At 37.1% G+C, this 16,013-nt stretch overlaps 1 protein-coding gene across 2 annotated transcripts; it reads right to left on the minus strand.

Annotated features, from left to right (window-relative positions):
- Window positions 1-1,458: 1,458 nt before the first annotated feature.
- LOC107704942 (failed axon connections homolog) lies at window positions 1,459-15,418 on the minus strand. 2 transcript variants are annotated; one of them, XM_016508010.1, is made up of 6 exons: window positions 14,937-15,418; window positions 10,010-10,145; window positions 9,525-9,721; window positions 5,886-6,103; window positions 4,522-4,638; window positions 1,459-3,263 (listed from the first exon to the last, which is right to left on the minus strand). In XM_016508010.1, the coding sequence occupies exons 1-6, from the start codon at window positions 15,194-15,196 to the stop codon at window positions 2,959-2,961; spliced, it is 1,233 nt and encodes a 410-aa protein (XP_016363496.1). In that variant the 5' UTR covers window positions 15,197-15,418; the 3' UTR covers window positions 1,459-2,958. The 2 variants fall into 2 exon arrangements, with proteins under 2 accessions (XP_016363496.1, XP_016363495.1); XM_016508009.1 differs by lacking the exon at window positions 14,937-15,418 and adding an exon at window positions 12,365-12,846.
- Window positions 15,419-16,013: the final 595 nt, after the last annotated feature.

Below are 16,013 nucleotides of genomic sequence, written 5' to 3' on the forward strand. Positions count from 1 at the left end.
GGGTCTCGGTTATGCACAATATTTTACAGCTGATTCAGTGTAGGTAGAATCTTGTATATATATTTATATCCATCATTTTGTTTCCACAAACAGGAAATTAACTCTCTAATATGGCTTCAAGATCTAATATCAGATCTATAGCAAAACTGACATCTTATGAGAACATAATCCAGCTATGTTCCCAACACACAAATGCATGTTTTTGAATGTGAATTTCGCTTCAGCTGTTATTTATAATGAATTGAAAAGACCATTTTTAGCTGAGCATCTCTTTAAGTCACTGAAAAATATTTTTATTACTTTATATCCAAAAAATAAGTTGCTAATTAATTATTATTAACACAAAATTCATAAGAGACTGGGTTTATGTGTATTTAAAGGTGGGGTAAGTGATTTTTCAAAAACGCTTTAGAAAAATTATTTGGCTGAGTAGCAAAACAAACTTGTAGCCAATCAGCAGTAAGGGGTGTGTCTATTCGTCATGATGTGGAGGAGAGAGCATTCAGTGCACAGGACAGACATTAGCCGAGCCGAGCCAAGCGACAGACAGACAGAGATGGCGGATAAAAAACCAAAAGAGGAAACCGTCTGCGGAACAAAAGAAGGCTTAAGGCAATAAGGCAAGAAGTAGGACCCATGTAAATATCGGATCAGCTTTCCAGCACTGGAGAGAACTCAAGGAGCGGAAGGCCTGCGATCGGATGCCGAGGTTGCTTTGTTTCTTCTCGATAAGTGAGTAACACCGTGTCTTGTGCTGCAACAGCTAAAGTCTGTCTAGTACACTGGACGCGACAAAGCGACTGTTGAAAATCATTTGAAATTTGTGTCAATACGTCTTAAATAGAAAGCAGCAGCAGTTTTGTCGGGGATTTGTTGTGTCGTGCCGCATCCAGTGTAGACCATAGATATGTATATATATCTATGGTGTAGACAGCATCACTGATTATAATGAGTTCTATCCACCTTTTTCTTGCCGTAAAAATGGGCGCAGCCATTTGTAAATTCTATGGGTCTAGCTTCCGGTCTCATCCGCGTCCAGCTATTTTTAACTGTACAAAACAGTTCATTTTGCTGCTTGATATCGAAAATTGGTGTGTCTTATCATATTATTTTAATGTATTATCTTAATTATGAACACACTGGTTTGTAGTGCAAACAGTATTACCGTTTACTGCACGTTGTTATTCTCCTCATTATTTACCTATAGCGGCTAATGAACCGGAAGTCTCACCCATAGGCTTACTTCCGCGTTGAAGAAAAAGGTGAATAGTATTTTGTCACGCCGCACCACTCGCGTTCGGTGTAGACACGGTGTAACATTGGTTTTGCTTTGTTTCACAGAACTAATCGTTGCCTGGGTTGCATACGTATGTGTGGGGCGGAGCTATCAAAATAGGGGCAAGACCCTTTTGGGGTAGGGGCGTGTTTGTTTTTGGTGATTTCAAATGTCCACATTGGCTACCAGAAATCGCTTACCCCACCTTTAACTTTAACCTCGATTCTATACAGGGTATAATTAATTGATAGAAGATTTCCACTGGTGAACTTTACACCAGCATACGCACACACAAACACACATGCAGGTAAATGATGTATTACAGGTAACTACTGTATATCATACACACACATATAACATATCTCACTGATTGTATGGACCCTGTTTTAAGTCCTCTAATGTTTCAATCCACATCTTTACATTGTCCAAAGACTTTTAATCATCTAAAATGTGCAAAACAACAATATGGAAAGTAAACAACAGAATTCTGCGTAAAAGATCAAACATTATAAGGGATTTAAATAAATTAATTTAGTACAGGCTTGGGTTTCAAGTACATTTAACAGAAAGAGGGTAAACTCATCATGCAGCTGTTGCTCACAACAATTTTCCCTCAGCTAAGACAAATCTGCTCAACGCACTACACTTTGGTACACAAAAATGTATAATCAGACTCCTACGCCACCAAAGCTGACCGTTTAGTGTTCACTAGAGGTTCAGTGTTGTTATTAATATTTAAAACGTTCTTTTAAGGTAGAAGCTTGAAGCGACTCTCGTAACGGCAATACAAGTGGCTGCATAGGACCCACTCAACATGTGAATGGTCACAGTGCCCTCTGGTGGGGACTCGCAAACCGGTCTGTATAACAGAATCAAACCGAAAGAGACACATGGGGATGAAGAGGATAGACTGTCACACATGTAGCCTACAAATGGTTGCAGTCAGGCACACAGGCATTAAGCACCATTCAGACTGATCAAGAGTCTGACACTGATGACGCACACTGGAGCCCTAACAAATAAAAATGACAGAAAGGGATTTGGTTCTATTGTATTAGCCTAAATATTTGTGAAGATTGGATTCTCATTTTGTTATTTTATGCAGAACCGGGATTAAATGCTTCATAAATCCTTTTATCCATCTCCATCAATTCTATTTTATTTACTTTAGCTGATCTGGGAGCAGGAATTATTAGGTTTGAACAGGAGGGACTTTCAGTTGGCACAAAACGTTAAATTGTCAACTTCGCACAAACATCCTAGAATCATGCAAGCTAGTATTTTGCTACATGATTCTGTTCTGGAGCAAATGTTTGATTAAAGTTAGAGAGAAAAGAGACATAGTGAGTGGTCTGAAAAACCATGAAATATTTGTTTCCTTGAAATGAAAGCTAATTAGAAACCATAATGAAACCGTGGACAAACGAACAGTTCTGAGAAGGATGGAGGCATAATGTTTTTACAATGATGAGAATGAATTATCTTTAACATGCGTCCAACTTCTGTGGTGTAAATCTTGAGGTGTACATGTCCATGACTGATGTCATGTTGTGTACACACATTTTGTTTTTAATTCAGGTTAATCAAAGTGCGATTTATCCAGGCAGGAAATATCAATATGAGTTCTGGAGCCACAATGCATCCCGAAAAGCTCTCTTACACCAGATAAAAAGCAACTTCTATTAGATTTTACCCTTGACCTGCTGCTCCACATCCGAGCCATCTGCTTCAATGTCAGAGTCTGAGAGCGAGCGTGCGGAGTGGTCTGAGTCTTGTGAGTGTGTATTACTGTGTGACGGGAGGCTTAGATCACTTTCCTCTAAAGTGTCTGTCCTGGAAAAGAGACCAAGGTCCAGCATGCAGGTAGGTGTCCCGCTGCTAGCGTCATTGTCGCTGACGTAACAGAAATCCTCTAAGTCCACAAACCACTCAGGCCAGAACTTCCTCCGTATGCGCTCACAGTACATGGCGAGGTTGATCAGTTCTCCTGTGCGCAGACAGAAATAGTTATTCATTGTGCAGCTTGAAACTTGTCAAACATAGTCTGCTGAATGGCTGGTTTTTGTCATTGTGTCTCCACTCAGAATAAATGTAAAATTTAGAATACAGCAACATATTTCTGTAGAGTATAATAATGCCCAACCACTTTTCTCAAGTGTTTTTCCCATTCATTTTACCCATATGGATTTTCATTAAAGTGTCAATAAGCAATTAACCAAACCAACCAGCTACAAGGCTAATTAGAAACTTTGATTTGAAAAAAAAAAATAATAATAATTAAAACCTCACAAAGAGTACAAGACTGTGTACTGGATGGATTTAACATATTTTAAGTTTATTGCAAAATATGCATATATTTACAAATAATAAAAAATTCTGAAAGAAAGACTGACTCTATTACATTATTCAAAGTGCTTTGTGGGAGTGAGTGGTTGCTATGCTCTCTTGTGATGCATTTTGGTCGTAGCGATTCTCTGATTGGTAGAGAATCATGGGTAATGTAGTTTTCAGTAAAAATCAGTTATCGTTAAAAATTAATTGCCCAGTGGATAAAATGAATGTAATTTAATTTACTTTCGGAACTGGACTCGTGCTCTCTATTCTGCTTAGGTGGTTTGACATTCTATGTATGACTGAACTTTAATGTGCAGAAGCATAAATAAATGCCCATAATGCCATCTAGTGGACATTTAACAAACTGCCATGCCAGGGCACAAAATTTAAAGGAATAGTTCATCCAAAATGAAACTTTGGATAACTTTCAAACCAGTTTAATTTTCATTCTTCTAGGAACACAGAAGGAGATGTTAGGCAGAATGTTCAAACTGCGCTTTTTTAAATTTTGATGTGTGCTGTCAGGCTCCAAAAATGCTACCCTAAAGTATCATAAAAGAAATCCATATGACTTGTGCACTATATACCAAGTCTTCTAAAACTATATGATATTTTTGTAACCTAATTAAAGTCATTATTCAGTGAAAATAACTTTTTTGTTCTTATTTGAGTAATGGTCCACCAGTATTGTACAGAATAGAACCTTTTGTGTTTCATGGAAGAAATAAAGTCATACAGCTTCGGAACAAAAATGATGAAAGACTTTTCATTTTTGGGGGAACTATCCCTTTATATACAACAACATCTAAAATGAAGACATGCATGAATCTCTCTCTTGTTCTACAAATATTTCCAATTATTTTAATGGCCCTATTAGGACTACAAAACTGCAGTTGTGAGGTCTTGCTCACCTTTAATGAGCTGCTCGGGCCGTGTGCCAGGCAGCGTCCACATGGCTTGTGCAAGGTGACCGAACACCGTGGCATCCACACTGGACAGCTTGGGACCCATGATGTACTTCTTATCCCCTGGGGGTGCAGAAGATAAGTATTAACCCCTGGCCAAAATTTAAGACAAATAACAGACTTCTTTAACTGTAACACACTGAAAATACAAGAAAATATTGAGATTTTCAGTTTATTCAGTTACCAAATGGATAACATGAAAAGGTTACCCCCCCCATATGTAAAACATTACTTGCACTAAGCCACCAAAAGTGAATATCTTAGGAACAAAATCACAGTGTGTGTTCATGTTTTGTGAAAGATTCAGAGAAAAAAAAAAACCTTAAGCTTTTTATAGAAAATAATGCAAATTGCAGTTTTATGGCCCAGAAGAAACACATGTTTGCAGACAGTAAGATCTGCATTTATTTGATCAAAAACATAGTAAAACAGTAATATTGTTATATACTTATATGTTGTATATATTGTTATATGCTATATACAATATTATTACAATTTAAAATAACTGTTCCTTTCGAATATATTTTAAATTGTAATTTATTTCTGTGATGGCAAAGCTGAATCTTCAGCAGACATTACTCCAGTCTTCAGTGTCACATGATCCTTGAGAGATCATTCTAATATGCTGACTGTGTGCTCAAGAAACTTTTTCGCTATTATAAAAATGTTTCAAATTCTTTCATTAATAGAAAGTATCTGAAATGGATAGAAATTTGACAAGTGACAATGGCATTTTTGTAACAGTGTAGTCTTTACTGTTACTTTTGATAAATGTAATGCATACTTGCTGAGTAAAAGTATTTTATTCAGTATAGCATGTTATTATTATAATTTTTTTAATAACATAAAACCAAAACTATATGGCAGACTTCAGTTATCATAATACACACATAACATAAATATGATATAATATACAAGTTTATTATAAAAAAATATTTGGTAACACTTTAGCATAGGGACCAATTCTCACTATTAACTAGTTGCTTATTATTAGCATGCCTATTATTAACATATTGGCTATTTATTAGTACATATAAAGCACATATTCAGCATGACTATATTCTATATCCCTAACCCTACCCAATACTTAAACTTAACAGCTACCTTAGTAATTATTAATAAGCAGCAAATTAGGCGTTTACTGAGGCAAAAGTTGTAATTAATGGTTTGTTAATACAGAGAATTGGACCTTAAAATAAAGTGTAACCAAATATTTAATAAAATAAATAATTGTAAATCATTGTATCACATCACAAAAACATACTCCTGACAAAGTATCATTTTAACCCTCTATTTCTTGTCCTGCTCACCTAGCAGTGTGGCCAGTGTGCGCATGTCCTTCTCCATGAGGGTGTAAACTTCCTCCTTAGTGAAGCAGCCAATGCCGTGACAGTACATCTCTCGCTTTACAATGCCACCAGTCAGCTGGCACAGGATCCATTTCAGCAGGTCACTGAGGGGCCCGGGAAGGTCCAGCATCTTTTGAGTCTCTTGAACATTATCCACCCACTGACAGTAAGCAATGGTCCTGTGGTGACAGAGATCATTGGAGAAAGAGATGAATAAATTAAAGGTAATGATTCCTTTCCTAAAGTACAAATTTATCTATATATATATTTTCATGTATAAAGAGCCATTTATATTGTGTGGGAAAAATACAAATGTCATATTATGAAGACAACACATTAATAATAATATTAATTATATTTTATTATTAATTGGCTTTTATATTGTCATTTTTCTTAAATAAGCAATGTTGCAAGGAGAGATGAGAGGAACAATTCACAAACTGCAGATGCATAATTTTATTGATTCCCAAACTGAAGTCTTTAGAAAGCAGATATATTAGATGCATTACAACATGCATAAAAAATATTAGAACTTTGCTATACTGCATATTTAACTTGCATAATACATTTATTTTGCAGCTACTTTTATTCAAAACAACTTTCAAAACAACTTTTTGCACAAGCAATTCATCATAAAATGGGCTTGTTTATATTTCAGTTTATTATAACTGCGTGCAGCTTTAGTATCACACAGAAAACAAACTCAGTTTGGCCTTTGAGATTAAACTTTGAATTAATTCTCTGCTCTGTGATTATCTGAATCAAATTAATTTAAGCCATTTTCTAATTAACTTCTTTGCACAGTAGGCAATGTATTAATAAAAACCATTCATCCAAAATGGCTTCAAGCGCTCTTTGGGTTCATGGCTTTGGACTCACCACCTGGAATTTACAATCAGCCTTTCATCAGGTTTAAATCAGATTCAAAACAGCAGTGTGTAAATTCTAAACCAAAAATAACTACTAAATTCAAACTAAATTGCATTGACCAACATGGCATTTAAATTTATAATATAAGTGTCACGTTGCACACACACGAGGGACGAGGAGACGCTGGAGAATATGTTGACAAGACTTTATTTACAGGAACCAAGGGAGACGAACTCAGCAGAGTCTGACAATAAGACATAATATATGGATTCCATGAAACAGTATTGTACGCTACATGCTTTGTTTACATTTCTGAGTCTTAAGCCCTATTCGCACGGGATTAGTATTATCTGGAGACCTTGTGTGATTTTGAAATTAACCCCCCACCTCTGAATTTCGTGTGGTGCATTCGCACGGGATAAGCGAAGCCTGTGATTTTACTCGAATTTACCGACTTATCTACCGGATACCCGGATGTCAAGTCTTTGAGAGTCCCGTTCTATGGTCCAGATGGATTAAAAAGAAAATACATTAATATAGTTTCGTGCCCTGTGACATTTACATTTCACCAGGTTAAAATAGTATCTCAAGATTTATGCTTGATTTATTTGTAACACATTAACCTCAAAACCTTTTCAGCCTTTTCTATCTACAAATTGTATGGTGTAGCGATATAACAGCACCCAAAATACTATCAAACACTCCAACGCAGCTCCATTCTTCGCGAAAGATGGATAAAAAGCGCACAGGAAACAAAAACCTCGAAAAATGATATACGACCCGCCAAATGCAGGCCAGGTAATACTAATCCCGTGCGAATAGGGCTTTAATCTGATATTACTAGGTCTTTTTACTGAAATGGATCAAGTACGTTACAGGAGGTTCATTTCCTGATCAAAACCCACCAGTGTCATAATCCAGATTTCCCAGCATGACATCCATCACTCTTATTTATAGCTCAATAAATGTTCTTGCTCAGCAAGCTCTTCAGCTGACATACACAACACTACTCTGGAGTGGACACAGATATTCAATAGCCATGATGTGGGATTCTATATATAGCACAGTGTAAAGCACTTCTAGGCAGTGTGAAGAGAGAATGCCCAAGAAAAAGAAAGAAACAAACAAAAAAATTGATTTCATTTGAAGGAATATAATAATGCAAAAGAAATGAAGAGGAGATTAGGTAAGAAAAGAGACTGGTTATACAATTGTTTTTTTCCCTGAGTATAATGCTTACACTATGATACCCAATGTGTAGGATAATGTTTCAGCACGAGTCATTAATTTGATAAATCTGCTGCCTGCACTGCAAATCATGTCAGCAGTCCACTGCAAGCTTATCACGCATATTTTAGTGGTTTATGGTTACGGACTCATACAACTTTTCATTCATTTTTATTATGCAAATAAATTGGTTGTCTGGCTATTTGTCAAGTACAGTTATAATCTTCAAGAATAATCTGGAATAAAACAGTTTAAATATTTTCCACAAAAAGATAGATTCACTTAAGTATCATAAAAATAATTTTTGATGATTATTATTATTAACTCTAGTAAATTCTCTAGAGTTCTAGTAAAAAGGAGTCATGTGTTTTTACAGATTTTGTACTGCTGGACAGGACGTAATAGCATACGTCTAAAATTCAGATGAATGAATCATTACTATTGAATAGAAAACATGAAAAACTAATAATTTGGGAATTAAAAAATATAATTTAATGATTTTTAAATATGTATTTTTTTAATGAAATAGATTCATCAACCTAAATTATAAATCTTGATTTATAGTTTTGGGTGATTATTTTTGTATGTTTAGACCTTTGCTTAAAGAACTTTCTTAAAGAAACTGTTGAAACCCAAAAATGTTGTTGAAAATGTATTTACAATCAGGCATTCCAAGACGAGTAGATGAGTTGCTTTCTTCACTGAAACAGATTTGGTTAAATGTAACATTACATCATTTGCTCATCAATGGATTCTCTGCAGTGAGTGGATGCCATTAGTTCAGACAGTTGAAAAGCTCTGTAAGAAACAAATCTATTATTAAGATATTTTAAATGAAAACTATCACTTCTGTCCAAAATACGTGTCCATAATCCATAATAACGCTTCCTCTGCAGTTAAAAAGTCCAAACCCTGTTGTCCTCTCACATCAAAATTCACCGACATATTTGTTTAGAACTGTTTTGGCTTATAAACCATGTTTGGTCTGTGCATATTTCTCACCCGATTCAAATGAGACAACTTTTCACTGGAGAAAGCAACATTAGAAAGCAATACAGGAGCAATGGTTTGAAGTTAAAATGATTAATGATGAATCGGTTTCTTACACACATGCAATGTTTCACTTCACAAGACAAAAATTGATAAACAATATTTGTGTGGATTACTTGTGGACTATTGTGATGCTTTTATTCTTTGTTTGAACTCTTATCCTGATGGCACCCATTCACTGCAGCTTTTACAATTACATTCTGATAAAAATAAAAAAAACTCATCTACATCTGGGGATGGCCTGAGGGTGAGTACATTTTTAGCAAATTTTCATTTTGGGGTGAACTATTCCTTTAAGGCTTTAAAAATCAAAAACTCCCCAGCCAAATAAACAAACTGCAGAACTCTACTGACTCTAGTCAATAATCCGTAGGTGCATATTTGATCCTCACATTTCAGAGACAGCTCAGCTGCAGAAGAGTGACTCATTCTGAATGGCAGCACATGACTCACCAGTACAAGTGTTCCTCCACCATGGTGGTGATGGCCCGCGCTACCGCCTGCTCCTGAGCGCTCAGACTCTTGCTTAGGCTCACACCAAGTTTCTCCTCCAGAAAGTCAATTATAAATTCAGTCCCGCCCACCTGCTCGTAATTATACTCGATCCAAGGCATCTTGCCCTGGGATGAGAGGCTTCCATCAAAGTAATTCTGCAAAAAAGGAAGCATATTGAGGGTGAAAAGATGCAAACCATAAAAATGTATAATAATAATAATAATAATAAGTATTATTATTATTAATATAAAAAAACACTACTCCTTATTTTGGAGCATCTGGATGTGAACTGAAACAAAAAAAACCATAATCCTATTTTCTAAGGGCTTTCATGAATTTCACTGACATTTCAACAGCTGATGGTGTGACTTCCAATAACTGCATGTAACCACACTGATCAAAGGAAATGGACTCCAAAATCCAAACTGCTCCTTTATGCATACTTGATAGGGCAGATCAACCATGCGCAGATAGGTCTCCATTTTCAGGCAGAAAGGTGAAAGGCTTGGCACCCCGTTTTTTGGCCTGGAGAACTGGTGAAGGATGATGGCGTCTTTAGAATCCAACTGTTGTTCTTTCCTGTAAGGAGGAGATCAACCATAGATTGTAAAACCAGACAATCTACTCAAGATTTCAATATGAACAGATGAATAAAAGGTCACTCAAAATACCAATGGTTAAATATCACAGTCAGACATATGGAACAAAACTTTGCATTTGTATTTAGTTGGCATGCATTTTGATCAAAAACTGGTATGCATTTTATCAGCATATTTGTTCTTTGGGAGAATCCATCACCCTGGCATTGAAATGCATCATGCTTTACCAGTTGAAGTACAAGAGTTAAATGGTTTTATAGGAACATTATTTAGCTTTAAAAGCAGCTATTTAGCCCCCAAAATCAAGTGGAGTGCATCGGAAAAGGTCTTATACTATAATTACGAGGAAACAGCAGGATGTGTGTGGGAGGACATAAACCGGTCTTATTTCACAAGCAGAAACTACAAGTCCAAGCCTGAGCTTTCAAAACAACACAGCTTAGTCCTATTCTGATCACACACAAGTTCAAAAATTCATTCTTCTAACTCAACACATATTCTAAAAATGTGATTTGTATAACCAAACTATCCCTATCATGTGGGCTGTTGAATATTACTCGGAATCAGGGTATTTTGTCGGGGAAGGGAAAAAAATTATTTAGATTTGCTAAAATCCCTTCAATATTGATCAGAAAGATTAGCACAGATTCTGAGGTGCAACAGGACTAATCCGTCCACATTTAGCCATCTTTAATAAAAAGCAATCATGATTTCTACACTCAAAGCACCAATAACAAATACAGATATCCAAATAATAACAGTGTTTACTAGTAAAGTGTTTAGGAGACCCTGTCAGGGCAAGGTTAATATGATACACAACAATAGAAATTTCGGTAACACTTAACTTAAAGCCTTTATGTACAGTGCATTATAAAAGTATTCAAAATGTATGTCATAATGAATTATATCTTTTTTAAATGCATTATAATATTTGAAGACTCCTTTTTATATCTGAAATTGGTTGTTTATCATATTTTAATGCATTATAATACTTTCTAAAATATTAGAAAATATAACATATTTTAGAAAATAAAATATATATATTAGAAAAATACATACATCTAAAATATGTTTAGAGCCAATTTCAGATGTAATAAGGTATCTGCAAATATATTTTAATGCATTTTAACTTAGGTTATGAAAACATATAATGCATTACAACATAAATTATGAATACCTTTATAGTGCATTAAACGAGTGTTACAGAAATGTTCCTTTGCATAATGATTACATAACACAAGTTCAGAATATTACACCTGTGGCTTTGTAATTAACCATGATGGTAAAGTTAAGATACTCATGACAAAATTAAGATCACAAAAAGTTTCCATGTATGTATTTATTCGTTTGTTTGGGTGCTATGTAATTTTTAGAGTTAACAGACTGTCACAGTTTATTATCCAGGCCAAAACAACAAACTCTGTAACTATTTTCCCAATTAATATAAAAAGGCCATTCAGATCTATAAGGATGCCACTCACCCTCTCAAATAGGCATTTAAGATGCTTCCATGTGTCTCTCAAATGAACATTCTGATGCCCTAACGATGTCTATTTATGTCTTTTGACGTCAAAATCAAATACTAATCTATATTCTATGGCAAACTGAATCAAGTGTAAAGCATCAGTACGATTCGAATGCTGCAGAGCTCAATCCTCAAACATGACGCTGTCCACGGCCTGCGGTGCTGAAACCCTCCAGTCAAGTATTGTATCCACGTCTGTTTCCACATTAAAACAGGCTACAGCTAAAAACAGCATTACAGGCCCCCCTTGAATTTTTATTAGGTAATGGCCTGCGGATGAGCCAAGAAAGGTCGCTTCACAACACAACACAACTCAAGGACATCGTTATCCAGCGAAGTAAACAGTCAAGATCACGTGCCGCATAATGACGCGTTATTTACACTAAGAAGGTTCTTTTGTTCAGTGCGAATGTAAACAAGGGCAATTCCGGCTGGGTATTGATGACAGGGCGTTTTCATATGCTCCCGTGCGGCCAAACACCGAAAACGTGACTTGATGCAGCCCAGCGAGCTCAAGGAAAACACGAGAACCTCACTGGCACTGGCATTGCCAGCGGACTAATATTTACATCTTTCCCTGGGGAGGTTCAAATGTGTATAATGCATGTATTATGAAATATTGTAAACAACAACAGTAAGTCATTTCATATATCATTTGACATCACAGCACTGACCCGATGGAGAGCAGCTCGTGCAGCAGATACGCAGCCGCAGCCAGCAGGGCACCTCCGCTGATATAAAGCGTCTTCCTCCACCAGGAATCCGATACCAATCCTGACATGATCCCGCCGAAATCCTGCACAGGGACGGCTACTATGTACCCATAAAATAAGTGACGCTCATCAGAGCCACACAACCCGAGGGACGGGCTCTGATTCCGGCCAAGATCAACCACGAACGAGCGGGAGGAGGCAAACCCAGCGACCCAGTACATTCTCTCTCTCCCCCCGCTTCCTCCAACGAATCCTGCGCCACTTCATTTATCCATATAAATACGGACAAATGTTACATGGTTATGTGTTATGTCGGTCTCGTAAAGCAAAAGAAAAGCATTTGAACGGGATTCGGCTCCCGCGCGCAGCTCCGCATCCTCCTTTGTTGCTGTGCTGGAGCTGAGTGACGTCACGACGCGTTACACAAGGAAGCTAGGCAAATAAAACACATTCAGGTTTTATATAAACTAAAGACGCAGACCTAAACATAATTTGAAGGACATCATGGTTTGCAGTGATTAATAGCATCCATTTCGTTTTTCTTCATTGGTGTATATCAGATAAAGTACTGACAGATATACAGTGGTGTGAAAAAGTGTTGGCCCCCTTCCTGATTTCTTATTTTTTTGCAGGTTTGTCACACTTTAATGTTTCAGATCATCAAACAAATTTAAATATTAATCAAAGATAACACAAGTAAACACAACATGCAGTTTTTAAATGAAGGTTTTTATTATTAAGGGAAAACAAAATCCAAAACTACATGGCCCTGTGTAAAGAAGTGTTTGCCCCCCTGTTAAAACTGTGGTTTATCACACCTGAGTTCAATTTCTCTAGCCACACCCAGGCCTGATTACTGCCACACCTGTTCACAATCAAGAAATAGGACCTGCAAGAAATAGGACCTGCCTGACAAAGTGAAGTAGACCAAAAGATCCTCAAAAGCTAGACATCATGCCGAGATACAAAGAAATTCAGAAACAACTGAGAAAGAAAGTAATTGAGATCTATCAGTCTGGAAAAGGTTATAAAGCCATTTCTAAAGCTTTGGGACTCCAGCGAACCACAGTGAGAGCCATTATTCACAAATGGCAAAAACATGGAACAGTGGAGAACCTTCCCAGGAGTGGCCGGCCGACCAAAATTACCCCAAGAGCACAGCGACGACTCATCCAAGAGGTCACAAAAGACCCCACAACAACATCCAAAGAACTGCAGGCCTCACTTGCCTCAGTTAAGGTCAGTGTTCATGACTCCACCATAAGATGAAGACTCCTTTTTATATCTGAAATTGGTTGTTTATCATATTTTAATGCATTATAATACTTTCTAAAATATTAGAAAATATAACATATTTTAGAAAATAAAATATATATATTAGAAAAATACATACATCTAAAATATGTTTAGAGCCAATTTCAGATGTAATAAGGTATCTGCAAATATATTTTAATGCATTTTAACTTAGGTTATGAAAACATATAATGCATTACAACATAAATTATGAATACCTTTATAGTGCATTAAACGAGTGTTACAGAAATGTTCCTTTGCATAATGATTACATAACACAAGTTCAGAATATTACACCTGTGGCTTTGTAATTAACCATGATGGTAAAGTTAAGATACTCATGACAAAATTAAGATCACAAAAAGTTTCCATGTATGTATTTATTCGTTTGTTTGGGTGCTATGTAATTTTTAGAGTTAACAGACTGTCACAGTTTATTATCCAGGCCAAAACAACAAACTCTGTAACTATTTTCCCAATTAATATAAAAAGGCCATTCAGATCTATAAGGATGCCACTCACCCTCTCAAATAGGCATTTAAGATGCTTCCATGTGTCTCTCAAATGAACATTCTGATGCCCTAACGATGTCTATTTATGTCTTTTGACGTCAAAATCAAATACTAATCTATATTCTATGGCAAACTGAATCAAGTGTAAAGCATCAGTACGATTCGAATGCTGCAGAGCTCAATCCTCAAACATGACGCTGTCCACGGCCTGCGGTGCTGAAACCCTCCAGTCAAGTATTGTATCCACGTCTGTTTCCACATTAAAACAGGCTACAGCTAAAAACAGCATTACAGGCCCCCCTTGAATTTTTATTAGGTAATGGCCTGCGGATGAGCCAAGAAAGGTCGCTTCACAACACAACACAACTCAAGGACATCGTGATCCGGCGAAGTAAACAGTCAAGATCACGTGCCGCATAATGACGCGTTATTTACACTAAGAAGGTTCTTTTGTTCAGTGCGAATGTAAACAAGGGCAATTCCGGCTGGGTATTGATGACAGGGCGTTTTCATATGCTCCCGTGCGGCCAAACACCGAAAACGTGACTTGATGCAGCCCAGCGAGCTCAAGGAAAACACGAGAACCTCACTGGCACTGGCATTGCCAGCGGACTAATATTTACATCTTTCCCTGGGGAGGTTCAAATGTGTATAATGCATGTATTATGAAATATTGTAAACAACAACAGTAAGTCATTTCATATATCATTTGACATCACAGCACTGACCCGATGGAGAGCAGCTCGTGCAGCAGATACGCAGCCGCAGCCAGCAGGGCACCTCCGCTGATATAAAGCGTCTTCCTCCACCAGGAATCCGATACCAATCCTGACATGATCCCGCCGAAATCCTGCACAGGGACGGCTACTATGTACCCATAAAATAAGTGACGCTCATCAGAGCCACACAACCCGAGGGACGGGCTCTGATTCCGGCCAAGATCAACCACGAACGAGCGGGAGGAGGCAAACCCAGCGACCCAGTACATTCTCTCTCTCCCCCCGCTTCCTCCAACGAATCCTGCGCCACTTCATTTATCCATATAAATACGGACAAATGTTACATGGTTATGTGTTATGTCGGTCTCGTAAAGCAAAAGAAAAGCATTTGAACGGGATTCGGCTCCCGCGCGCAGCTCCGCATCCTCCTTTGTTGCTGTGCTGGAGCTGAGTGACGTCACGACGCGTTACACAAGGAAGCTAGGCAAATAAAACACATTCAGGTTTTATATAAACTAAAGACGCAGACCTAAACATAATTTGAAGGACATCATGGTTTGCAGTGATTAATAGCATCCATTTCGTTTTTCTTCATTGGTGTATATCAGATAAAGTACTGACAGATATACAGTGGTGTGAAAAAGTGTTGGCCCCCTTCCTGATTTCTTATTTTTTTGCATGTTTGTCACACTTTAATGTTTCAGATCATCAAACAAATTTAAATATTAATCAAAGATAACACAAGTAAACACAACATGCAGTTTTTAAATGAAGGTTTTTATTATTAAAGGAAAACAAAATCCAAAACTACATGGCCCTGTGTAAAGAAGTGTTTGCCCCCCTGTTAAAACTGTGGTTTATCACACCTGAGTTCAATTTCTCTAGCCACACCCAGGCCTGATTACTGCCACACCTGTTCACAATCAAGAAATAGGACCTGCAAGAAATAGGACCTGCCTGACAAAGTGAAGTAGACCAAAAGATCCTCAAAAACTAGACATCATGCCGAGATCCAAAGAAATTCAGAAACAAACGAGAAAGAAAGTAATTGAGATCTATCAGTCTGGAAAAGGTTATAAAGCCATT

The sequence above is a fragment of the Sinocyclocheilus anshuiensis genome, unplaced genomic scaffold, assembly GCF_001515605.1.
Source record: "Sinocyclocheilus anshuiensis isolate Anshui unplaced genomic scaffold, SAMN03320099.WGS_v1.1 scaffold702, whole genome shotgun sequence".
NCBI classification, from domain to species: domain Eukaryota; kingdom Metazoa; phylum Chordata; class Actinopteri; order Cypriniformes; family Cyprinidae; genus Sinocyclocheilus; species Sinocyclocheilus anshuiensis.